A 24203-nucleotide genomic window follows, 5' to 3' on the forward strand; every position below is an offset into this window, starting at 1 on the left:
AATAATATGATGTATTTTTTTAACTAATTTAACACATACATGGATCTAGGCCATTTGATCGATTCAGTTTCTCCTTGAATTTTATGACACTTGTTCCCTATTTCTTTTAATAGTTACTTTCAAATTAGGCTTAGTAGTTGTGGACTGCAACTTATATAAACTGTCCCATGCGTTGATGGGAAAAATTATATTAAATGTCATTTAGAAAGTTTTTGGCCTTCAAAATGTATGGTTTGTTGTTGGAAGTTGGTAACAATGAACAAAAATGATGAGACGAATGGTCGAATTTAAATGGAATAAAATGAAAATAAATTTTATCAACTCACTTTATTTGAAGGATAAGAGGATACAGCGATGGAATTACTTAGTCGGCGCGCTCTGCGACGATGATTTTGAGTCGCGCATGGAGGCTGATCTCCTTCTCTTCTCTGAGAGACGACGTTCCTTTGCTTCCTTCTGTCGCATGGCCAGCAGCTTGGCGTATTCAGTTGCCTGCTCCTTGGCCTTGACGGAGCGCTTCTTCTTCAGCGCTGCGCGATGCCTCTTACGCTGTAAGATAAGTGAAAGTCGCATGAGATTTGTTTCAATTTAAGTATGCTAAGCTTGTTTGGGCTACACACTGAGGATGGGTCACACAGACCGACCCCCAAATCTTGAGACCAGTTCAATATTCCACATATTTGAACACTCTCAAGACCATAGGTCAAGGAGATGCCTGGATGTGGAGTTTTAAGAAGATCTTCACACAAAAAGTACCTGGATAGTGACGGGAGTGATAAGACGCTGGATCTTGGGAGCCTTGAAGCGCTGCTTTGTCTTGCCTTCTTTGAGAGGAAGAGCTCTCTTAATCACATACTGTCGGACATCGTCCTCCTTGCTCAGGTTGAACAGCTTGCGAATCTTGGAGGCTCTCTTGGGACCAAGCCTACGGGGAACTGATCCGTCGGTCAGTCCTGGGATTTCCTGCAGACATCAGTAAAATATGGTAAGCCATGCAACACGAGAAAATTACAGCTGAAAATTAATCAAATGAATTGTGAGTACCTCTCTTGCTGTCCCATATTTAAAACATGGAACTTTAATAGAAAGGCACCTGATTTTAATATTACAGTATTGAAACGCCGCTACCGACAATTTAAGACCGGTGCGGAGCTGGTACTGTATAGAAAACGATACGTTTTAATTTTGAAAACACAACTTACATTATCTCCCTTCTTGACAATGACAAGGGCGAGAACGCTCAAGTTTCCGTCCACAATGCAGCCACGGACAGACTTGCGCTTCCTCTCACCAGTGCGCCTTGGCCGGTAGCACGAGTGGCCCTTGGACAGCAAGAGGCGAACACGGCCTGGAAGATAGGTTTCATGAGTATTGACAATTTGAGCGTTATTTATTTGTGTTGCAATTTAAACATAAAATGATTTGTTCAAATCTTGCGTACCAACTAATTTAGATCAAAAAGCTGGCATAGCGAGAAGATTGGAAGTTCTTTAGCCCCACGTGATAGTTGTTTATCGAACTACTCCAATATAATAGAGACGCTCTTTAACGTTGGGCATTATACGAAATGAGATCTACAAACCCCTAAAACAAAGCATCAAGACTTACTGTTGGTAAGGACACCCTGCTTCATGGGGAAGCCCTGCTTATCGTTGCCACCGGCAATGCGGACAACATAGCCCTTCCATTCGTCACCGAGCGAGTCGGCTTCGACTTCTGCGCCCATACGTTTTTCATAGAACACTCGCAATTTATGCTCATCCACAACTTCGAAAAGCTTCTGGCAGCCAGTGGCTGGGAACGACACGTTCAACTGAAAAAGTAAATTTTTGTTAATGAAGCCGAATACCGTGTTTGCTGACAAATCAACAAGCCATGCTTGCCGTGTCTGCGATCCAATTTTATCAGATTATCGGACGGTCAATCGGATAGAAAAAATAGGAAAAACAAAGCTTGAAATGTCAAAGAATGGTCTTTGGATCGTATTTTAATAATATTAGGGAAATGATGGGCAAAATTCAGACGAATTTACCTTCATGATGTGCCGCTAGTGGATCGCGAGATGCCACATTGGTTAAAGAAGGCTACAGCTAAAGTAATATCAATATGGCCGCAGAGTGGCGCTACTAGTACGACTGTGAGTCGAAAACGGTAAACACAAAAGAGCCAAAAGGCTCGAAAAACAAATAGCGCCAAACTCAAATTTTCCCTCCAGGTAGCAGTACAGAGCCCTTTTTGGTATCTAGAAACAATAATCCTTTAGGAGCTATATTATGAGTTGTGTTTAAATATAGCAGAAAAGTTGAGTGTTAAATTTAATATAATACTTAAATCGCCTCCAAGAAAAATTTAACGAATTTGCTCCTTCAAATCTTAATAATTGTGAGTATCAAACACTGTCAAATCATTTTTAATATTTTTTTCAAATGCACATACTTTTATACAAATACTTAACATCCCTCACTTTTTATTCTTGCAGCTTCCGTCCAATATGATCTTAACCAAATTGGCTAAACAGCCACGAATTTGTCACCTTGCAAGATGTTACACTGTGCCAAGCTCGACAAGTCAACCAGAGCCATCAAAAAATGCTCCTGCCTCAGCTGTTACAAAGTCAAAAGAAAAACCGAAGAGGAAGAAAAGAAAATACAACATCAAAAAAGTTTTGGATGAATTTCGCACGTTGAGTGAAAATGCTTTCGAGCCAGTTCAGCTCACCCAGGCAGAAGTCATGCCTGCCGAGGCTAGGAGAAATGAGGTCAACATTGAAATGCTACCGAAGAGTCTTTATCAGAAAATATTTGGCTGTGATGAAGGACAACCATTGTCAACAAATAAAATCAAGCAAGCTCGTGAGCATCTGGAAAAGCACGAATTGTTGGAAAAAGTTGATCCACCACTACCGGAAATAAATTTTCCTTTACCACCTCTGCAGGTCACAAACAACATTTACAGACAAAATAAAGTTGTCTAACTTTTATGTTTAGGGGCAGAATATTGAAGATCATTTTCTGAAAATTTCTGAGGAACAATGTGGTGTTTACCGGACCCTGATGAAAAAATTGACATCTGCCACTGTTCCTGCCATACCCTCAACTTGGTCTACATCGGTTGGATGGACTAAGTATATGACTGGACGCCCTCCTGAGGCAGTTCCATTCCCTGATGAGGACTGTCTTGTGTTTGATATTGAAGAATGCATGGGAGCAGGTCTGGGACCAACGTTAGCTGTTGCGTTTGCACCAGACGCCTGGTACTGTTGGGTTAGCGCACCACTTGCTCAGGTGCTACAAGGAGGTGGCATTCCTCCTTCTAAAGATGACTTCAGCCCTCTTGATCTAATCAATCTGGAAACTGCCCCTGATTGTGAAATAATTCCCCCAGAAGGATCAAAGCCAAAGGTGTGTTCCTGTTAAACAAACTGTTTAGTTTTAAATCTTAATGGAATATGAATTTTTTTGGTTATCCGGATTGATTTTTTTATTTGTCATGTTGACTCAAGCACTTACTTAAGTTTATGTGCATATTGTTTTTTGGTAGGGCATGCAACAGCATTTTTTATATCTCAAACGAAACAGAGAGTGGACTGGATTTGCCCAAACTGGTCAAGTACATTGAAACACTCGGAAATCAATGAGTATGAAGTCTTGTTGATCATTTTCCTATGTAGAATAAAACCAACCTTCAACGTAAATTTTTCTCAACAGTAATTACATAATTATCATTTGCTAATTTGACATTGGATCAAAAAATTTTGGAAATTGGCCTGATATTAAAATTGTATGTTGCAGGTTATTGTAGCCCATAATGCGTCCTTTGATAGAGCAAGAGTAAAAGAGCAGTATTGGCTAGAACCAAGTCAAACAAGATTTGTTGACACTATGTCGATGCACATTTGTGTCAGTGGTGTGAGCAGCTTCCAGAAGTCACAGCTGCTCCACAAAAGTGTAGCTAATAATGAAGAAGATTCTATTCTGCAAATCAATGCTCCTCATGGTGAAGAATGGCGAGAACGAAGTTCTCTTAACAATCTGAATGATGTGCATAAGTTGTACTGTGGAGGGAAAGGTTTAGACAAGTCAACAAGGGATATTTTTGTCACAGGCACCCTCTTAGACGTGGCTGTGAAGTTTCAGGTTTGCTTTATAAAATCATATCATTGAGTTTTGTAACTTATTGAAATTTCAGGAGTCGGTGTCATACTGTGCTTCTGACGTACGCGCCACGCTCGAGGTAGCACAGAAACTGTGGCCACTGTTCCTGGAGAGGTTTCCACACCCAGCCACCTTCGCAGGCATGCTGGAAATGTCTGCAGCCTATCTTCCAGTTAGCGAGGCTTGGACTAAATACATTGCTGCGTCCAACAACAAATTTGAAGAGATCGAAGTTCAGATAAAGAACACCCTCTGTGCAGCAGCTAGACAGGCCTGTGCTTTGTTGCATGAGGAGAAGTACAAAAATGACCCCTGGCTGTGGGACTTGGACTGGAGTGTGCAAGAATTGAAGTTAAAAAAGTCTGCAACCAAGGGCGCAGACACGGAATGGGACGAAGAGGACCGCAACGACCCTTCTGCTGGAAAATTCAAGTACCTTGCTGCGCAGAGGGCTTTTATGCCCGCTCGGGTACCTCTTTTGCCTGGTTGGTGAAAATCATTTTTTTTTATTGAATTTAAAATTATTGAACTCGGCTCTACCTGGATTTATTTGAGAGGGATAGCTGTTAGTGAAATTTTTAGAGGAAAAAAATTACTAATAGGTTCAATCACGGTAAAATCTACGTAGAGCTTATAACTGTTTAATACATTTCATAAAATTGTCTTATTATGTTCCTGACATATATATTATCTCATCTTCTGCTTTGACTCTTAAACAGGCTATCCAGCTTGGTACAGGGACCTCTGCACACGTCCCGATTCAATAGACTGGGTGCCGGGACCAACCGAGATCTCTCCAAGTATGCAAGTAACACCAAAATTGCTGCGTCTGAGCTGGGAGGGTTTTCCTCTGCACAAGGTCAAAGGGCAAGGCTGGGGCTTCCTCATCCCAGGTAGACCTCCATCTCACTTTGATGAAACAGATGATGTTGCTCCTCCAGTGGATGAAATTTTCAAGATTTGCAAAAAATACGCTGCAATCATTCCTGATATTCAGCTTTCCACAAATGAAATTGCCGATGAAGTGGAGAGGAAGATTTCTAAGGCTGATTATTTTGCTGCTAAGAAGAAAAAGGAGAAAGGCATCACCCCGCCTCAGTGGTACAAAGGCACTGGACTGCCTTGCCCTGATGTTGCACTTCCTGGTGTTTGGTTTCAGCGAATGCCACATCCTGGAGGTGCTCAGTTGAAGGTGAGACTGCGTTAAGTCCTGCTTTCTCACTAAAAAGGATGAATATAATATATAAATTTGATGCAAAATTTTTTCGCTCTTCCAGGTTGGTAACCCTTTATCCAAAGATTTCATCACAAGAATATCAGAAGGAACCTTAAGAGGAGAAGGTGAACCAGGACAGGTTTTGGATTTGAGCAATACCGGCTCATATTGGAAAAACAATAGAGAAAGAATCGAGACGCAGAAGGTGGTTTGGCTCAACAATGATGCTTTGCCTAAAGGAATACGTAAAAACTACAAACTTGGAGCTATTTTGCCTCAGATTGTAGTGGCTGGAACGCTTACGAGACGCGCAGTTGAGCGTACATGGCTCACAGCCTCCAATGCGGAATCGCAGAGAATAGGTTCGGAACTGCGAGCAATGGTGCATGCCCCTCCTGGATACCACCTGGTTGGGGCTGATGTGGATTCGCAGGTACCAAATTAGGAAATGTATTTTCTCCTAGATATAATGCGCTAATCATAATTTCCAGGAGCTATGGTTAGCAGCCCTTCTAGGCGATGCTTCGTACGCTGGTGTGCATGGTGCCACTGCTTTTGGTTGGCGAACTCTGCAGGGCAAAAAATCTCTCGGCACTGACCTGCACAGTGCGACAGCAAAAGCGGCCGGCGCTTCAAGACAACACGCTAAAATAATGAATTACGCCCGAATTTACGGAGCTGGCCAGAACTTCGCTCAGCAACTTTTGAAACGGTTTTGTCCAGACATGAGTGAAGAGCAATGCCGCAAAGCAGCTGTCAACACTCTGACCCTCACTAAGGGCAAGCGGATGTACACAATTCCAGCTAAAGCCTTCAAGGCACTCTTTGAGAAGAATCTCATAACAGCTGAGCACAAGTCCAACGACAAAGTTTTCTGCACTTCCCTTGGCGTCAAATTTGGCACAATCAATGAAGCAGGTACTGTACTTTTTAAAACCTTTCGAATGAGTGATATTTAACACATTGTCCTGATTTTAAAGGAGAAATCTTGCTTACAAAATCCGAGCTGGACATGCTTAGAGGTTTCGAAAAACTGAGTGGCGTCAAGTGGCCTCAAAGCGCCTGTGCCAAAGTTCGATCAGTTTGGCAGGGAGGCACAGAGTCAGCAATGTTCAATCGATTAGAGGAAATTGCGAACTCACCATATCCTGCAACTCCTTTTCTTGGCGCCCGCCTCAGCAGAGCTCTTGAACCGAAGTCCATAGGCACTTACAATTTCCTAACAACCAGGGTCAACTGGGTGGTTCAGAGCAGTGCCGTCGACTTTCTTCACCTGATGCTAGTTTCCATGAGATGGCTCTTAGGCGATGTACCAAACCTCCGTTTTGTGCTGAGTTTCCATGATGAAGTCAGGTACCTTGTACCTTCATCCAAAAGGTAAAACTGGTTTGTTTATTCCTGAATATTTCAACATTTTTGTGTGTTAAAGGTATGATGCAGCGTTGGCTCTTCATGCAACAAACCTGCTAGTCCGTGCATTCTGTGCTCGGCGAGTGGGGATCCACGATCTTCCACATTCGGTGGCTTTTTTCTCTGGAGTAGAAGTGGACAAAGCAATGCGTAAAGACGCGACTAGCGAGTGCATCACGCCATCGAATCCAGGGGGAATGACCAAGACTTATAAAATCCCTCAAGGCGAGACCCTTGACGTTTATGACGCGGTTCAAAAAGCAGGATCTGATCCGTTCAAGAAATTGAAGCGAAAATTCAGCATATACGATTTTTGTGGTGTCCATCAAGACATTAAATGGTGACTTAAATAAAAGAAAGCCTTTTTAAAAAAAATAAATTGAATATATTCTTTGCTCTACACCTGAGAGAATATGAAATTCAGGAAAAGTTAAATACATAGTTAAGTTATTCTGCACTGGAATTTGAGGTCATCCTCTTGACGAAATTAGTCAAACCTTCTTCAACATCAATCCAATAGCTGTAGCAAGTAAGCTGAAATTAGAAGTCATCTATTATAAATAAATACAGTCGGTCAAACAACAGATCCTACATTTTTGGCAGCCCACTTTGAAATCGACTTCGTGGCTTTGCTTTGTTCAGAGAAACGGTCGTCAAGGAGAATGATCGCACCCCAATCATTTTTGTGCCTGATGCATCTTCCAAGGGCTTGATTGATTGCCCTGAAATCAAAGCTCCACTTTAATATTCCATTCAAATACGAAAATACTCGATGTGAAGTACCTGAAAGCCTGGATTTCATACCACTGGTTGCCTGGAAGCAGCTGCCTGTGTTGGTTCTTGTCATTGTACTCTTTCTTCAGCTTAATATTCAAATCCTTGATGTTGGGGTATGGAATACTGACAGTGATAACAGCCCTGGCGTGGTTGTCTTTGAAGTCTATGCCCTCACTAACCTTCCCTCTACACACTGCCAGCAGCAGAGCTCCTGTCTGCGTCTGACCAACTGATTGAACTGTTTTAACTGCTAGCCATGAGAACAATTCTTATATTACCTCCTTCCTCAGCTCTCCGGATTGAGCTATCAAATCTCGTCATGGCATCAGAAAAGTCCTTTGCCTGCCTTGGCTCGACAATCACGTCCTTAATGGCAGTCAGTTTGTGCCAGGCACCAGACATTTGCCACCTTTGATAAAACAATTTTTTTAGCATGCATTGTCAAGAGACCCTGGTGAATTTATTACCTTTTCATGACGTTTTCTAGAGCAGCGTATGAAGGGAAAAAGCAAAGGACTCCAAATGGTACAATCGAACAAATGCCAAGAATCGATAGCCCAATCTCATCTTGGTAGTCGATTGTAACTGCGTTTCGGTAAACTCCATTGACGGATTTTCCTCGCGGCCCTGTGGAGACACTTCCAACCCAAACCTACGGAGCAGCAATTCTTTTAAATACAATAATCTTTGCTAGTGTTTTACATATTCCTACTTGTGAAGGGCTAATGACGTGATCTGTGGACAGGCTGTGTGGAAACTTGGCGCCAAGTTCAGATTGGAATGAGGTCATGGGGGACAAGGTGCCAGAAGTCACAATGACACTGCGGGCATCTTGTAGGTCAGCAAACCCAATCGCAGGATTCATGCACCACAAATTCAGACCGAGCTCAACTGATGCGTCGACTGACCCTTTTTTCTGCCAGCCACCTTCTGATGGTCCCTGCTCGCGTTACAATTAGATTTTTTTTTCATTTCTACAAAAGACAGGTATACCTCTCGATAGACTTTGAAGGCGGTTTCAAAGAGCACCACGTTGTAATCATCTCGGTTGCCAAGATTTTCACTGAAAATCCTACTCATGACGAGCTTTAGCCCATCAACCATAGTGCGGAGTTGAGGGGAAGCTTTGAACATGTCAGTAATCCGCATATTGGCTGTACCCAAACCCTCCTCATCCTTAACTACTTCTGCATTTTTGGTCGGACTCATCTGACCAGCTCCCTCTTCTGAAAAAAGGGCTTCTGCAGCTCTCTGCAATACATTTAAATAAGTAATGAAGTGAAATACTCCAAATCAAATGTTTTTAAAATATACCCACCACAAATAGATCAAATGCTTTTTTGTCAAATCCAGCCACTTCCATTTCATTTGCAAATCGACTGCCACTGAAAGTACATGTTCTCTCTCTGGAGAAAGAGTCCTCCAAGCGCAGTTTGCTTGATGCTTCTGTCATCCATTTATCAAAGGTCAAAAACGCTTCTTTCTGCGTTAAAGCAGTCAAAGGGGGGTAATAATCATAATTTATAAAAAGAAACCTACCAGCTGGGCACACTCAGCTTTCTTGCTGCTAATCATCGACCCTAAATCACAATTTTTTACAGCTTCATTTAAAATTCCTGCAGTGAACTTGAAGCTGTTGGACTCTCTAAAGGCGTCTTCAATATTGTGCGCCTCATCAAAGAGCAAAATATTGCCAGACAAATTGATATTCATCTGTATTCACACGAATTAATTATTTTGCAAATTAAACACTTAATAATTTTACCGACTGTCGGATCAGAGGATCAACAATATAATTGTATGGGCAAAAGATAATGTCTGCAGTAGCCATCAAGTCTCTTGTAGCAAAATAAGGGCAGATGCTGAATTTTTTGCAGCCTGCCACAAAATCTTCAATATCCCAAGGAGCTTCAGTCAGGTCCATAGCATCCATCAGGTGTTCAATTGGTTGACGAACCAAATTGTTTTTTAAGTGGCATCCCTTCTTTAGAAATATTTTATGCTATGTTGCAACAGTCGAATAAAAGAGCAAAATTACTTTCTTTCGTCCATAATTCTCTTCCACTTCCATGCCATTCTTCTCCAGAAGAGACTTGCACATTTCAGTCTTTGACTTAAAGGGATCTTCCAGACGTCTAAGGCAGGAGTGCTCTCTGCTGTTTAGGATTGTCATTCTAATCGAACAAAATGAGAGAGGTCTTACAACTCAATGACAAGAGCCAAATACACACTTGGTGTTGCTGTAGGGAGTCCTTGATAGCTCCTCAACAACCTGAGTAATTTGCTTGTGTGTTCGAGTGGCAAAGAAAATTTTGGGAACTCTGGAAACAAAACAGTGAATATAATTGTGCTACAGATTTTAAGTTTTACAGTACTTGACTTTCACTGGCTTATAAGCAGGTTCTTCTCCCACTTTTTTCTCTGGCTGGGGTTGCTTTTTGGGACTTGTCTTTTCCCTTTTTTCTGACTTATGCGGAGTCTTCACGGGAGCTGATGATTTCTAATTTGGACAATAATAACAATTAATAGAGGTTAATAAGTTGAGGGAATGATGGAAAAAATTACCAAGTGTTTTTTCTTGGGTGATTTGAAGTATTCGTCCGAGTCATCGCTATCAAGAATTGTGACAGGAGTGGCAACTGTAAAATGCATATATAATCACAATTTTAGTCAAAATATCTTGTATGTTACACGTACCCTTCACGTCTTCATCGTCTGACCAACTATCTAGCATGCTCATTCTGTTTCTGGTTGGATTTTCAGGAATCTGAGCTTCATGCGAGTCACCCTTTGGTGACAACTCAAAGGTTTGTTTTCTGAGAAAACCCGCCTCTTTTTCTTTGGAAATTTCAATGTCCGGGCCACCTTGGTTCACAAGTTGTGCAGCGTTACTCTCTGAAAATTCTTGGAGCTTTTGTGCCATTTCCTGGCGAGCGGCCAGTTCAGCTTCCTCTGAGGAAAAGATTGCAGATTGTCATATCAAAAAATTGAAGTGCCTGCCAGATCTACTAGAGACTAAAACATTCTAATTTTATGAATCACCTCTGAACTGCTTCTGCCATGCTAACAGGGAACAGAGCATAGCCATTGTTTTTCCGGAGCCTGTTGGACTTTCCAGCAAGCAATTTTGTCCAAGCCTCGCACCTGTCACAGCCTAAAATTGTAATAAATAAAAATTTAAATATCTTTTTATTCAATCGTCGCGTTACTGCAAAGTGCACATGATGAGACTGCAAAAACATATTAAATTTTCCTACTATGCTTACCTTGGCCATGCAGGTAAGTTGGCTGGGGTATGGTTTGAGCGCATAAGGAAACTCAACCTTTGTTCCACCGAGTGTGAATTTTCTTGGCTTGAATACATTGATGCTGCTGCTGCTGCTGCATTCAGACTCGTGTTTGTGACACTCTGGAGATTTGTCCACCATTATAGTACCTGCTGAATAATATTATGTGCATACATATTATAGCTTTTAAAATAAAAATATATAGTATTTTATTACTGATTCTATTATGCAATAATTATATAATTATAATAGCAGCGAATTACACCAATAAAGTGCATAGCATACACAATTAAAAATTTTATTGATTTGGAAATTGAATATTAATAAAAGAGCTTGCTTAATTCAATTAACAAAAACAATCGCTATGATTATAATTATAAGTGCAGATATAAGTACATATCTATATTTGGACATCAATTTTCAAAACAATTTTTTTTTGCTTCATGATAAACTATGTCTGTATGTAATAAATTGTGCCAATTCCGTTAGTCCCAAGGTTTTGTCCATATATTGAGACATTGAGAGTGTTTTGTATATATATATATAATATTCAGGGTTCGCAAAAACCCGTATTTTTCCGGAAAATCCCACTGCATTGCAAAAAACTTTTGTTGCGGGTTTTTCTGCAATTTTGCGCATTTTCCGAAATACATGCTTTTTTATGGAGGATCAAAAATTCCCATAATGGATGACCAAATATATGGATTTTAGAAAATCAGTACTTTTTAAGCCACTGATTTCACCAAAAGACTGAAAATTTCAACTGTCCTCGTAATTTTCCAAAATTACTGGCTTGTTTGGCGCGAAATATGACTATTTCGGGTTAAATTCGGAAAAATGCGGAAAACCCCAAAACTGGTGGTTTTTTACAGCTGGTTTTTTGCGCAAAAAAACCAGAGGTACATTTTTGCGCATTGCAAAATTGGCGAACCCTGGTTAAAACGCGTTTTAGCAGCAATAGAAAAGTGAAAAATGTTGAAGTTATGTTCATATCCGTTCATATCTAATATATTATATGATATTATGATGCACAAACCGCACAAAACATGAATTGACATCTTACACAAAATCAGGACATTGACGCAGCCGGCTAAGATGGAGTAGATTAAGATGAAAGATGAAGGTGTTTCCGAATTGAAATCGTTTACAATAAATTTTGACAATTTCGCGGTTTAATCTCTCGTCGCACACATGCTCTCAAGGTCAACACAACAAGTGGTGCCACCAATATCTACAAAGTAGCACTCCAATTGTGTTTAGTAAATTTTACTAAATTTCAAGTAATTAAAGGAAATAAAGTTAAAATATGAAGCTTAAAATTTAATTAATATAAAATTTTAAAAGTTTCGAAACTTTTAAATAATATAAATATTTAACAACCACTAATCACACGCAACTTAAAGACCTGTATTTTTCAGGTAAGAATTCGTAATGTTGGTAGACTTTGCAATCAGATGACTTGACACCCCCCTCAGAATTTTACGCTGGATAAACCAGTTCTGTTTGACAGTGTGTTATTTTCGTTTTGGAATCGACTTGCCTGTAACACTATCGTGAGTCATTTAATGTTGTCATTACGCATTTATACGCGAACTCTTAATTTCCTCACACGTTAACTCAAATTATAGTGGTTCCCAAATTTCCCTCATACATAAGGTTCCGCAACATTTTGGTATATATCTGTACCGTTGTATGTTTCTTAATTAGAATTGACATAACCAAATTTTTCAAACTTTGGTGATGTTGTTACGTATAATTTCTCAAGTTTGTACCTTTTCATGAAAAATATTTTTTGCTTGTGCCTAAATTGAGTATGTAATCTGCCAACTTTGTAATTTCAGCAAATCGCAACTTTAAGATGAAAAACCTCAAACGCTATTAGGAAAATATCATCATACACTTGGTGGTTATATTGCCAATAATATGGCTTTTAAGAAACAATTAGTTCAGGATGGTGAGCTAGAATCGAATGTGTGGAATGACGCTTATTTGAAAATCTTTTAGTGTCATCGTACTTGGATGGAGTGCCAGTTAAAATTAGCGAAAGATTTCGACCACCTAGAAAGGTAACCCTTCCAGTTGGTTTCATGAGTCGACTAGAGGGAACTCTTGAAAGCACCTTACAAGACGTGAGTGATTCATTGTAAAATTTCGTTACAACTGAGTATCTTTTCTCGCAGACAAGCTTTGATTTTTCCCTTGCCAGAAGTGTGTCTAAAAACAGTGGCTATCGAAAATCGCAGAAGGAGATTGTGCGTGAGGAGCGCAGGGCTCGAATTACTCAGGCTGAGCAGGCTATGCGTCAGCAACGAGATAAAGAGTTGACGGAGCAACTTGAAAAGCTCAATATGAAGTATTGTCCCTTCTGCACGCTTCAGCTCTAAAATTAACATGGTTAAATTTTGCAGGATGGAAAAGGCTGAAAGTGAAAGTAAGGCCAAGGACTCAACCCCTCCACTGTCTCCTCCGGCAATAAATGGTTCTGAGGTTGCTCCTCAACCGCAAGTGGCTCCTCAACTCTCGTCTGCAATTCTCACACCTATGTTGCTAGCAGCACCGAAGAGTAATTCTGAAAACAAGACGATGACAAACTCTTTCAACTTCAAAGACTTTGAAAATGACACGTCGAGTCCCTTTGACAACGTTGAACTGAAAACTATCAATGACCTCGAGGAATTGGCGCATGTTTTGCACTCAGAGGCCAAAACCGCACCAGCACCAGAAGCCAGACCCACCTATAACTATGACTCAAGAAACAACAATTCTTATGCCGAATCTCAGCAGTACTATTATTCAAACCAAGCATCTGCAGTGACTGCCGCCCCGGGCCAATTTTTTTACCCAACACAGCCGCAAACATGGCCATATCAACCTTCCTTCAACCCTGCTGCAGGAGCGAAAGAAAATCACGTCTTTCCTTCAGCTGTCTACAGTCAAGCTAATGATGTTAGATACCACTTTCCTTCGGTTCCTGCCCCGCAAGAATCTGTACCCAGAACATCCAAAAGTGTGCCCGATATCATGGAGGTAGGAGCGTGATAAATATTTATATTTTTGCTTGATGTTAAATCAATCATACTATAGGAACTTCACAAGGAAGCTGCTTCTAGTCAGACCGCGGCTGTGCAAGTACCCAGAGTGGAGGCGTGTAGAGCAGACTCATTTGCATCCCACAGGCCCGCAAGTTTTGGCTCAGCTGGATTGGAGGTAACAATGAAACGAGGGGCAAAATTTAACTGTTCAAAATCTGACATCCTCGGATAGGATAGTTTGATTAGAGGAAAATTGTCTAATGGGAGAGTGTTTAGAAACCATCTAAAATATTTTGATGAATTCTCAAAAACATAATAGAGAATGTGACTGAAGATGAAAAATTTAATTTATTTAATTCATTTGTGAGAAACAAGACTTGGAAATTAATTTATTACCTGCGTTTTATTGTACAGTAGTACTTTCTTTGGTGTTTCTTAGAAGATTCATTCGCATTTTGAGCTTTGGAAAAATTCCCTAGACTTTTGTTAATTTTTATCTAACGATCGGAAGGAATTTTAGAGTAAGATGTGTCTTATCTGGGAGGGTTGATCGAAGTTCATAATTTTTATTGTGCCTTACAAGAACCAAAAGTGTACTTTTTTGTGTAAACCAGTGGCAAGGAAATAGATTTTTTGGAATTTCCTGGAGTAGCCACTAGTTGAGATGAGAATGTGAAAGTCTAAAATAGCGTCCCTAATTGTTATGGTAAACAGTAAAATTATGTTTAAAAAGATGATTGAGCAAATTTTTTGTTACGACTTCGATAACTGGACTTTCTTACTCTGATCTTGTTGTTATCTCTAAAATTAAGCGATGGTTTGTTACTGGATACAGAGATTGTCATGGAATTTTAATTCAGTAAAATTTTGCAGACCTGTTAAAAAGTGGTTTGAAGGGCAAAAAATTAACAGTGCTATATATTTGATTTCATAGAATTGGAAGCCTTGGCCAGATCTAGACAGTCCAGCTGAAACCCCAAGCGGAGAAAGCCCACCACCAACACATCCTGTAGTGACTAGAGTAGCTTCAAATTCTCTTGACCGGCTACCACCGAGTGCCCAAAAACTTGCCAGACAAATCAGCGAAATGGGCTTTCCTGTTGCTAAAGTCGTCAGAGCCTGTGAGATCATTGGTCAAGACCACAAGAAGGTAAGGATGGATTAAATCTCGTTTTTTTTTATCCTTAATATTGTGTGTGCATTGCAGGTTGTAGATTTCTTGCTTCAAGTACAGGCCTTAGAGGAGAAAGGCTTCCCTGACACCAAGGTCGAGTATGTGTTAGGCACCCTAAAAATGGACGAGGAAAGGGCTCAGCAATTTCTACCTTCGTTTGTTCAATTAGTTGATCTGGGATTCAATGAAGAAAAAGTGTCAGCAGCCCTCATTCAGTCGGGCTGTGATCGAGATAAAGCTCTTGATGCCCTCCTCTCCTAAGTCCCCCATTACTTCCTCTGCTCTTTTTCACTCAACCTTAAGAATGCTAGCAAGAAACATGGTGCATACTATTTTTTTCTTGTGCCACACACACATTCCTTCAAGTTAAGACTTATTTCAAGCCATTACACACCACACCATTGCTTTCTGTACTTTAGAGTTACAAAAGGAAACGAGATTTGCATTGAACCACCTCGATCTATGCTTGCAAATAAAAGCTGCGTGCGTGGCAGTTAAATGATGGTTAAGCATTAAAGAAGTATTTTTAAGATATCATCAATATTGTATTTTACTCCAAAATGAATCTGATTTTACAGCTTGTCATAATGTTGCTAATGCTTGCGGGAAATAAATTTTCATAATTAATTTTTACCAGTGCGTATTGCATTTATTTTGAAGTATATACTAATATATGAACGTGGCCAAAGATTGGTATGAAAAATGATGCAAAGATTATCTTTTTTATTCCTAAAAAAATTAAAAATGAAAATATGTGGGCTTTTCCTTTGGGTATTATTTTGGTGTTATTTGAGTATAACGTCTTATGCCTTAAAAGCATTTAACTCCAAAACACTTAACATGAGTTACAGGTGTGTCAAAGAAATGAAACGAAAATTCAATAATAATTTCAACTGGTTTTGAAATTTGAAATACTATATTAATGCACACCTCACATAACAGCGAAACCTCGTGATCAGTGGCGAACATGGAATGCTGCCACCTGGCGGCGCTTTGAGCGATACCCATATCTTCGTAGATTTTGAGGTTTTCGAAGGAACTGCTGACTGGGTGTCGTTATCTGCGTTTACGTATAGCCTCTTGATTAGATTTACGAGCTTCAGTTCGAATTTACAACTTTGAGTCCAGTACCTTAAAGTCTGGAGCTCATATTTATAGATTTAGAGTCAATCAAGTTCCTTTAAAATGTCTGGCTTTGACGAAAATCCCTTTGGGGAGCCCACGGTGGACAACCCTTTTGCGGTAAGCAACTCCCGAACTTTATGCGGAAATGCACTGGTTAATCTAGAAGCAATATTTTCACGAGAAAAACATGTGACTGCAGTCTTTGAGTCACCCTTTTAATGCGCATATTTGATGAAAGTCAATTTATCGATGAAATTGTGATTTTCTACGCCTAAAAGATATTTTTATGTTGTTCTATTTTTCAAAATATTATGTGGTGCTACACACATACGTGCATGCCCATCTCATGATAGACATTATTTTTATAAATTGTGGAAACAATTATCTAAACTGATGATGTTTTTAGGACCCTGCAGTGCAGCAGGCCACCAGCGGAGTGTCTCAAGCGCAGAGAGGTCTAGACGACTACAATCCTTTTGCAGACCAGCCCCAGCAACCAAAACCAGCCCAAGTATGTAGATACATTAGATACATCGAAATCAAAGCCATACAAATTATGTAACTTGTTCACTAATCACGCTGTATAAAAACCAACTAGGTTCGGGGTGCTGCAAACCCTCCTCAGTATCAGTATCCGGGAACCCAGAACACCGTCCAGCCTGCTATCATGCAACCCACGCAAGAAACGCTTCCACCCGCTTATGCAAGAAGTGGACAGCAATCGCAGGATCCAAACGTGACAGCAGAATTTCAGGTATATAAAATTGGATACATTTAGGCAATTAATTTCATAATATGAAATACAAAGAGTGAAAAACTTGAGTAACATAAATTCCAGTTATACCAAATAAATAAGAAGAATGGTTCTTAAATATATAGTTGTGCCTTCTGCGCTGCGAAAAGGGCACACGACTGGCAAGACCTTGTCTTTTCTGACAAAAAAAATAGTAAAATTTTATTGTTTAATAGGCGATTCTAATTTTTTTATTCTTTTCATTCGATTGAATTGGACTGCTTTTAGGAGCTTAAGGTAAGAAGAGAACTGCATGGTGAAGATTCAACCTTATTTTTTTGCATGCAGTGTGTTACCAATAATATTTATATTGAAGGTCCAATAACAGTTTGATCATTAAATTCAATTTCTCTGCACTTTTGGTAGCCTTTTATTGTGTTTTCAATTTTTGTTTTAAGTGCATGCACTTCCCTTTTCAAGTATTTGAATAGTAATTAATTTTTCATCAACAGAGACGGCAGGAAGAACTCGAGAGGAAAGCTGAAGAGTTGGCGCGCCGAGAGGAAGCTTTGAAGAATGCACCATACAATGTGCGGCAGAACAATTGGCCCCCACTCCCTCAGAGCTGCTGCTTTCAACCTTGTTTCTATCAAGATATCAATGTAGACATTCCTCTTGAGTTTCAAAAAGTGGTTCGCATGCTCTACTACATTTGGCTGTGTAAGTTTTTGTCGTAAATCAAATTATTTGCGATTTTCATGCATTCTAATGTAGATCATGGCGGAGTGCTACTTCTCAACGTCATTGGAGGCTTAATCCTGCTCTTCTACGATGGAAAATTCGTGACGTTTGGATTGTCAATATTCTATGTGTTCTTGTACACACCCTACTCATTCCTGTGTTGGTACCGACCAGCGTACAAGGCGTTCCGAGATGACAGCTCCTTCAACTTCATGGTTTTCTTTTTCATGTACTTTTTCCAATTTCTCATCACCATGAGCCACACCATCGGATTCACCAGCGGCGGCGCCTGGTAATTAATATTAACTAGGCTTGTGACACAATATCTCTTAACTATTCAATATTCCAGTGGATTCATCATGGCGATTTCAGTATTCAATGATGGTGGCACTGGAGCTGGACATATCATCGTTGGGATCTTGGTCCTCATCATTGCACTCTGCTTCGGAGCTGCTGCTTGCATGGATATTCTGCTTCTCACTAAGGTAAAATTCAGTCTTAATTTATTTTTGTTCCAATTTGGAACTTTGAGTTAGGTTATAATTGCATGTCTTACTTAATTGGAGCAAAATATTGGAATTTAATTTTGATCTTTGTGGTTGCCAGTTTCAAACGTTTTAAAGTAAATTTCATGTATCTATGGAAGACAACATTTATTATTCTGAGACATTGATTCCTTATGAACCAAACCAAACACGTTTCTCCTAAAATTGGGTAAATATAAGTTTGAACTCGCTTGTCTTCTGCACCAATATTGAATTTAAGCGGGAAAGGAAACAGAAATTGAGTCTTACCATGATGAATCTAGCATTAAGTCATATTTTCATGGTGAAATCAATGCCATTAGTGACGGTATTGATGTCAACACAATAACTTTCAATTTGAGGGTTAATAAACCATAAATGGGCATGTTGGTGGACAGTATTGTGATTGTTATTAATTGATTTCTGCATCTTTGGGCTAATTTGCCATTTGATATTTTCAATATTTAAAACCTGAATGACATCTCTTTCATAAGCTATTATATTTTTGAGTCCTTTATCTTTCAAATAATTGATGCATTATTTAGAATTAACAAGAAAACGAGTGAAACCAACTAATCACTATGCATTCTAATTACAGGTTCACGCAATCTACAAGAGTTCTGGAGCTAGTTTTGCTAAGGCGCAGGCGGAGTTTGCGACTGAGTTCATGAAGAATGAGCATGTCCAAGGGGCGGCCCAGCAGGCGGCTACTGCTGCTGTGCGCACCCAGGTCAACAATATGACCAGTGGTGGCAATCGCTTCTAGTGCAATCAAAATCCTGAAAATTCCACAATACTTGTGTGTACATAGCTACGATGATGTTATATTTATGATATCTTTCGCCAGACTCTTCTTTCAGTTGTTGGCTTGACTTTGATTTAATTTAGTATTGTTTTTGTACACAGATTTAATTTTCTAGTGATCAATAATGTTTTCAAATTAGCCAAAATATCTAGGTATATTTTGACTTTAAAGCATTTCAAATTCCCTAGACATAACCTCAACCTTACACCAGATATAACAACTATATTCTCCTCTTTCACACAAAAATAATATTTTAAAATATTTTCAAAACACTTCATTATAAAATTAAAGCTTATTATATTACAAGAACTTTAACAAACTATTACATCATAAAACAAAAGTAAATAAGGTGATCTAATGTGAGAAATGTTAAGTTATTTTCAATAATGATGTTCATTTTCACAAGTATAAGTGCATTATTATCATTTTTTTGTTGAACAAAATATTTATGGTGTTTTAAAAATGTATACTTGTGTCTATGAAATACAAATAAACTGCTGTGGAAATGGAAAATATACCATAGTATTATTTAACGCTTCAATATCTTTGATAAGAAAAACTTATTTTCAGAACATTTTAACTAAGATTTAATTACATATTTTTTGCTTTCGCGGCCGAGTTGTATCCTGTGTGAAAATGAGGCATGCGCAAAAAGCACCTGAAAATCCTGCAGGCACGCCTACAAATCGCCAACAAGGAGTTTATTATGAACTGCGGCGAGTTTCGAGCTGTGCTGTGTTGTGTGATGTTCACAGGTTGTAGGAAGGATTAAGCCAGGCCTTGCAATCATAAAAATGGATTCTGATCGCAATTGTTAGCTACAATTAAATTTCAAATGAGACGCATTTGAAACTAATTATGTCAGCGCTAAAATATAATGGTATGCTTTATATTCCCATTGTATTAATGGAATGGTAATTTATTAAACTAAATTTTACAGGCTCAGGTTGAAGCGTACACCTGGCACACTGTCACACACATATTTTACTACTTGATGAACTGCTGCAGCCTTTAAAACTTTCTGCGCCGGGCTCATGGCTACCCATGTACAACTGTTGGTTACTTTAACCCTTTTCATAGGGAGCAGTCACTCAAGGGACATTATTCCCAGGGTAAAAATCAATAATTACTTAATATATCACTTTGAACCTTTTTTTCCCGTTGAATCATCTGAAATTTTAAATTTTCACTTGTAGTGGCCTGCTGACTTCGGCCGTGTGGCTACTGAACCAAGAAATGACCCTGACTTCTCCGACTTTGATAATAGAGAAGAATTGGAGAGTCGCTCAGGGCGCCGACATGAGAGTCGCAGATACCAACCTAATATGCACCCTTTTCAACAACCTGCACAACAAGACGATGTACAGTTGTCACCTTCATATAAAAGTTAGTTGATATAAATAGCTGGTCACTCTGAATTGTTAAACATTGCACATTAAATCAACCAGACAACAGTAAAAGGTTGCACTTGGAAGCAAAATATTTTTGTTACACCCCAACCTCTTCAATAATTTATGCATAAATTATATTGTAGAGGCACTGTGATTGGCTCGGCGCTCAACATTAATTTTCAACAATCAAAATATTGTTAGATTTTAAATAAAAGGCGAGAGAAGATTTGGCGACGATTATTCACCAACCAGAGGCTGACAAGATCTGAAGAAGACGAACCAGAAGACGAGCCAGGACCGAGTCAGCGACACGCAGACATCCTACTCCGCCAATAAACTCCCTTTTTTTTATATGGAAGGTCATTCTCTCATTTAGACCCCCATATAATTATGTCTTCTTCAGATCTTGTCAGCCTCTGGTTGGTGAATAATCGTCGCCAAATCTTCTCTCGCCTTTTATTTAAAATCTAATTATGTTGATTGTTGAAAATTAATGTTGAGCGCCGAGCCAATCACAGTGCCCCTACAATACAGTCACAATGAAATTATCAAATAGTAACATCTCTCATTTTCCACAGACGATTTTGAGGAAGTTGCCGGGTGGCCTCAATCGCAGTTAAAACTTGGCCAGATCTCTGCCGTCACATTTGACACGTCAGGAAACGTTGTTATATTCCACAGAGGAGACCACGTTTGGGATGCAACGACTTTTGACAACTCTGACACGTATCTGAAGAAAAACGAAGGGCCAATTGAAAAAAATACAATCATCACTCTCAACCCTGACTCTGGTCAGGTCATCCACCAATGGGGCGCCAATTTGTAATTCATTTTAACTGGCTTAAAATTGTTTGTAATGATGAATTTCCAGATTTTTTATTCCCCACGGAATTACTATCGATAGCAGTGGGAATGTATTTCTGACAGACGTGGCTCTGCACCAAGTCTTCAAGTTCCCACCCCGTGGAGGCCAAGGGAAACCCTTGATGGTGCTTGGCACTAGGTTTGAACACGGTGCCGACCGAAACCACTTTTGCAAGCCAACAGCAGTCGCCGTCACCAAATCTGGAGACTTCTTTGTTGCCGACGGCTACTGCAACCACCGCGTCATTAAATTCAACAGCAAGGGCGAATTTTTGATGCAATTTGGACAAAGAGCTCACACTCTAGGTTCGTACTGCGCAAAGATTGCAAAGCCATAAAAATTTTCAGCCAGATGAATAATTGATATTATCATTTTTTACTCCATCAGATCCAGACCAAATGAAACCACTGCCACCTTCAGCATTCTCTATTCCACATGCTCTAGCACTTATTGAGGATAAGAATTTGATAAGTGTTGCTGACCGAGAAAATGGAAGAATCCAGATATTCAGAATTAACAATGGATCTTTTGCTGGACAAATCAAACTGCGAGAGTTTGGCCGGCGCCTATTTAGCATCGCTTACACCCCTTTGCAAGGTGATACCCAAATACCACACATAATTGCAAATGACTGACAAACTGTTATGACCACAATCAGGGGGAATGCTGTTCGCTGTCAACGGACCTGACTTTTACGACGCGAGCATCCCTGTGCGAGGCTTTGCGATAGGAATATCTAGTCGGCAAGTCGTTTCCACTTTTGGGAATTTCAAAAATCCACACGACCTAACTGTGTCCTATGACGGTCGCGAAGTATACGTGGCGGAAATCGACCCTTACAAAATAACTAAATTTATCGACAGTGAGTCGGGTAGCTTGAGGTTTAGAATGAGATAATTAAAACAAAATAATTGCAGAAAGTAGTGGTAATGCTACTATCCAGAGAGTCGAATCCCCTGCTGTTGTTGAAGATAAAGCACCACCAGCAGGTAATTTAAGAAAAATAGACACATTAATGCAATTAAATGCACCGTGGAACAACTTTCAGTTGAAATAACCGAGTCTCCGCGACAGTTTCTGCCCATGATTGAAGAGTCGCCACATGTGCTTCCACAAAGTGTGGAAGCCCTTATTGTGGTCGCAGCCCTTGTGTCCATCAGCATGGTTGCTGTGATATTTGTCTTGGTCAGGAGGAGAGGAAGAGGTAAAATCAATCAAATTCTCTGATTTTTTGATCTAACTGAATGCTGTAGGGCCCTGTTGCTACTGGTTCTGCAATAAAAAATGGCATGTTGGACGAACACCTACAGAAACCTTCAAACTCGGCCACCTGCTGGACCCCCACTCTGGATTTGAGTTGGTTGGCCAGGAAATGAGTGATGAAGAAATTGACGACGAATCGGACCCACTATCAAACTCTTTTGCGACAAAAGCCTAATTTTTACACTCTTAATCTAAGCGCACAATGTGGCTCCTTCCACCATTCACTGCATTTATTTTTAAATAGTTAAAAACATTCTTGTCACTGTGTACTTAAAAAATGTTTTATTTCCTTTCATGAGCTTAAGTTTTGTCAGGATTTTAATTTGTGCACGCAACTTGTAAATATTATCATCTATGGTGATTCATATCAATGAATGATGCTGTGTCTAGTAAAATTGATGTAACTGTTCAAATCTGATATCAAATAATAACTTATTTACTAACCGGTAATTATTGCTGTATAAATATATCTGAATTGCAAATAAATCCTGTTTTATTTGCAATCAAATTAAATGGTGGACTAAAATTTGTTACATCAGCAACTTAACTGGTTTGTTGGACAGTCTACTTTTCCCAGGGTCTTGGTCCTCGTTTGTTTTCCCAATGATCAATGTCAATCTGAAAAAGGGTTTCAAATTAAAATCGCAAAATTGGATACGCAGTTTCAATTTTCAACTTTCCAGAGAAAAACAAGTCTAGATATCTTAAGGGATAGTTAAGATTGATATTTTAAGGGTTGAACTTCATTTATTAAATAAGTCAACTCAAAAAGAAGTCATAAATACCTTCTTAATTTTTTCAAACTCTGTCTCAACAGTAACCTCTCCAACACTTTTAACAGGTTTTTTGCATCCCATTTCCTTTACTTCTTCAGGTTTAAATGCTTCTTTTTTAGAGAATTTGTACCTGGAAAATTGGTTCATATATCAACAATGAAGTGACATAAAATTTAAGAGTTGACAATACGAATGCTTCATTATAACCATCATAATTTATTTCATAATATACTTCAAATACATTCATATATTATGTAATACCACACAACATAATTATGTACTCTTATGATTGAAAACATTATTTATACAGCAAAATAAAAAAAAAACACTTAAATGGATCTTTTCTTTACGTATCTATTTATGTAATTAGCACGAAATTGAATAAATGACAGATTTTGCACAGAAAGCAATGATGCAAGTTTTTTATTTCTTTCATTGCAAGAATTCATTTAAATGAATGTCTATAACATACATAATAGCCGCTTAAATATATCCTTCCATGTATAATATAATATTTCCCGCAGAGTAGAGCCATTTAAGGGTTTATTTTTTCAGAAATTATATCACCAAGGGGAGGCATACCTGATTTGAGCAAATTCTTTTAAGCCGAAAGAACCGCCTAATACCAAAACTAAAAAAGGTACCGCGTATTTTGTTGATTTTCTTCTAAAAAACGATGTCATTCTGTGAACCTTTTTAAATGTCCAATCTGAGTGCAGTAAATTTCCTGCTCGTCAAAGCAATTTAAGTAAAGTCAATAGTTTTGTCAAATTTATGTTGTGCTAGGATTAAAACTTGTAACAAAAACACAGTGCTAGGTGGAAGGTGTTCACTTTCAGACACAGACAGAATGAGCATGTGCGTAATTGGGCGTAACCACAACACAAGTAGGGGCGGTACCAGTTTTTGCCGATCTTTTCAGACCTAGCT

The 24203-nt window shown here is 39.2% G+C and overlaps 7 protein-coding genes across 9 annotated transcripts; 4 read left to right on the forward strand and 3 right to left on the reverse strand.

The window, feature by feature from the left end:
• Positions 1-312: 312 nt before the first annotated feature.
• On the reverse strand, positions 313-2166 carry RpS6 (ribosomal protein S6). Its single transcript, XM_065481095.1, has 5 exons — positions 2033-2166; positions 1609-1813; positions 1203-1348; positions 757-963; positions 313-549 (listed from the first exon to the last, which is right to left on the reverse strand). Exons 1-5 carry the CDS (start codon positions 2036-2038, stop codon positions 361-363), a joined length of 753 nt encoding a protein of 250 aa, XP_065337167.1. The 5' UTR covers positions 2039-2166; the 3' UTR covers positions 313-360.
• Positions 2167-2216: 50 nt separating this feature from the next.
• On the forward strand, positions 2217-7159 carry tam (DNA polymerase gamma, catalytic subunit tam). The gene is made up of 10 exons (XM_065481084.1): positions 2217-2382; positions 2480-2935; positions 2988-3401; positions 3792-4136; positions 4189-4639; positions 4874-5346; positions 5432-5803; positions 5862-6288; positions 6351-6747; positions 6800-7159. Exons 2-10 carry the CDS (start codon positions 2492-2494, stop codon positions 7122-7124), a joined length of 3648 nt encoding a protein of 1215 aa, XP_065337156.1. The 5' UTR covers positions 2217-2382; positions 2480-2491; the 3' UTR covers positions 7125-7159.
• Positions 7143-12059, reverse strand: LOC135937827 (Fanconi anemia group J protein homolog). Of its 3 annotated transcripts, none has more exons than XM_065481087.1 (18): positions 11908-12059; positions 10824-10996; positions 10600-10711; positions 10255-10509; positions 10123-10196; positions 9933-10057; positions 9789-9878; positions 9596-9731; positions 9323-9538; positions 9097-9270; positions 8876-9040; positions 8551-8808; positions 8270-8497; positions 8025-8209; positions 7836-7966; positions 7564-7786; positions 7373-7502; positions 7143-7314 (listed from the first exon to the last, which is right to left on the reverse strand). In XM_065481087.1, the coding sequence occupies exons 2-18, from the start codon at positions 10983-10985 to the stop codon at positions 7228-7230; spliced, it is 2751 nt and encodes a 916-aa protein (XP_065337159.1). In that variant the 5' UTR covers positions 10986-10996; positions 11908-12059; the 3' UTR covers positions 7143-7227. The 3 variants fall into 3 exon arrangements, with proteins under 3 accessions (XP_065337159.1, XP_065337157.1, XP_065337158.1); XM_065481085.1 differs by having other exon boundaries at positions 9323-9541; XM_065481086.1 differs by having other exon boundaries at positions 9323-9541; positions 10824-10993; positions 11908-12007.
• Positions 12060-12299: 240 nt separating this feature from the next.
• On the forward strand, positions 12300-15689 carry LOC135937828 (ubiquitin-associated protein 1). The gene is made up of 8 exons (XM_065481089.1): positions 12300-12397; positions 12686-12798; positions 12849-12973; positions 13025-13197; positions 13253-13871; positions 13929-14051; positions 14811-15026; positions 15084-15689. The coding sequence occupies exons 2-8, from the start codon at positions 12768-12770 to the stop codon at positions 15309-15311; spliced, it is 1515 nt and encodes a 504-aa protein (XP_065337161.1). The 5' UTR covers positions 12300-12397; positions 12686-12767; the 3' UTR covers positions 15312-15689.
• A 391-nt stretch (positions 15690-16080) lies between these two features.
• On the forward strand, positions 16081-19493 carry Scamp (secretory carrier membrane protein). Its single transcript, XM_065478140.1, has 7 exons — positions 16081-16292; positions 16582-16686; positions 16774-16929; positions 17421-17628; positions 17683-17941; positions 17999-18134; positions 18772-19493. Exons 1-7 carry the CDS (start codon positions 16236-16238, stop codon positions 18937-18939), a joined length of 1089 nt encoding a protein of 362 aa, XP_065334212.1. The 5' UTR covers positions 16081-16235; the 3' UTR covers positions 18940-19493.
• A 206-nt stretch (positions 19494-19699) lies between these two features.
• On the forward strand, positions 19700-23150 carry Pal1 (Peptidyl-alpha-hydroxyglycine-alpha-amidating lyase 1). Its single transcript, XM_065478139.1, has 10 exons — positions 19700-19858; positions 19919-20090; positions 20175-20364; positions 20948-21191; positions 21241-21539; positions 21622-21831; positions 21893-22096; positions 22152-22223; positions 22283-22438; positions 22488-23150. The coding sequence occupies exons 2-10, from the start codon at positions 20013-20015 to the stop codon at positions 22670-22672; spliced, it is 1638 nt and encodes a 545-aa protein (XP_065334211.1). The 5' UTR covers positions 19700-19858; positions 19919-20012; the 3' UTR covers positions 22673-23150.
• Positions 22973-24122, reverse strand: LOC135935656 (cytochrome c oxidase assembly protein COX16 homolog, mitochondrial). The gene is made up of 3 exons (XM_065478141.1): positions 23856-24122; positions 23283-23403; positions 22973-23115 (listed from the first exon to the last, which is right to left on the reverse strand). Exons 1-3 carry the CDS (start codon positions 23954-23956, stop codon positions 23062-23064), a joined length of 276 nt encoding a protein of 91 aa, XP_065334213.1. The 5' UTR covers positions 23957-24122; the 3' UTR covers positions 22973-23061.
• Between the last annotated feature and the right edge of the window lie 81 nt (positions 24123-24203).

The sequence above is a fragment of the Cloeon dipterum genome, chromosome 2, assembly GCF_949628265.1.
Source record: "Cloeon dipterum chromosome 2, ieCloDipt1.1, whole genome shotgun sequence".
NCBI classification, from domain to species: domain Eukaryota; kingdom Metazoa; phylum Arthropoda; class Insecta; order Ephemeroptera; family Baetidae; genus Cloeon; species Cloeon dipterum.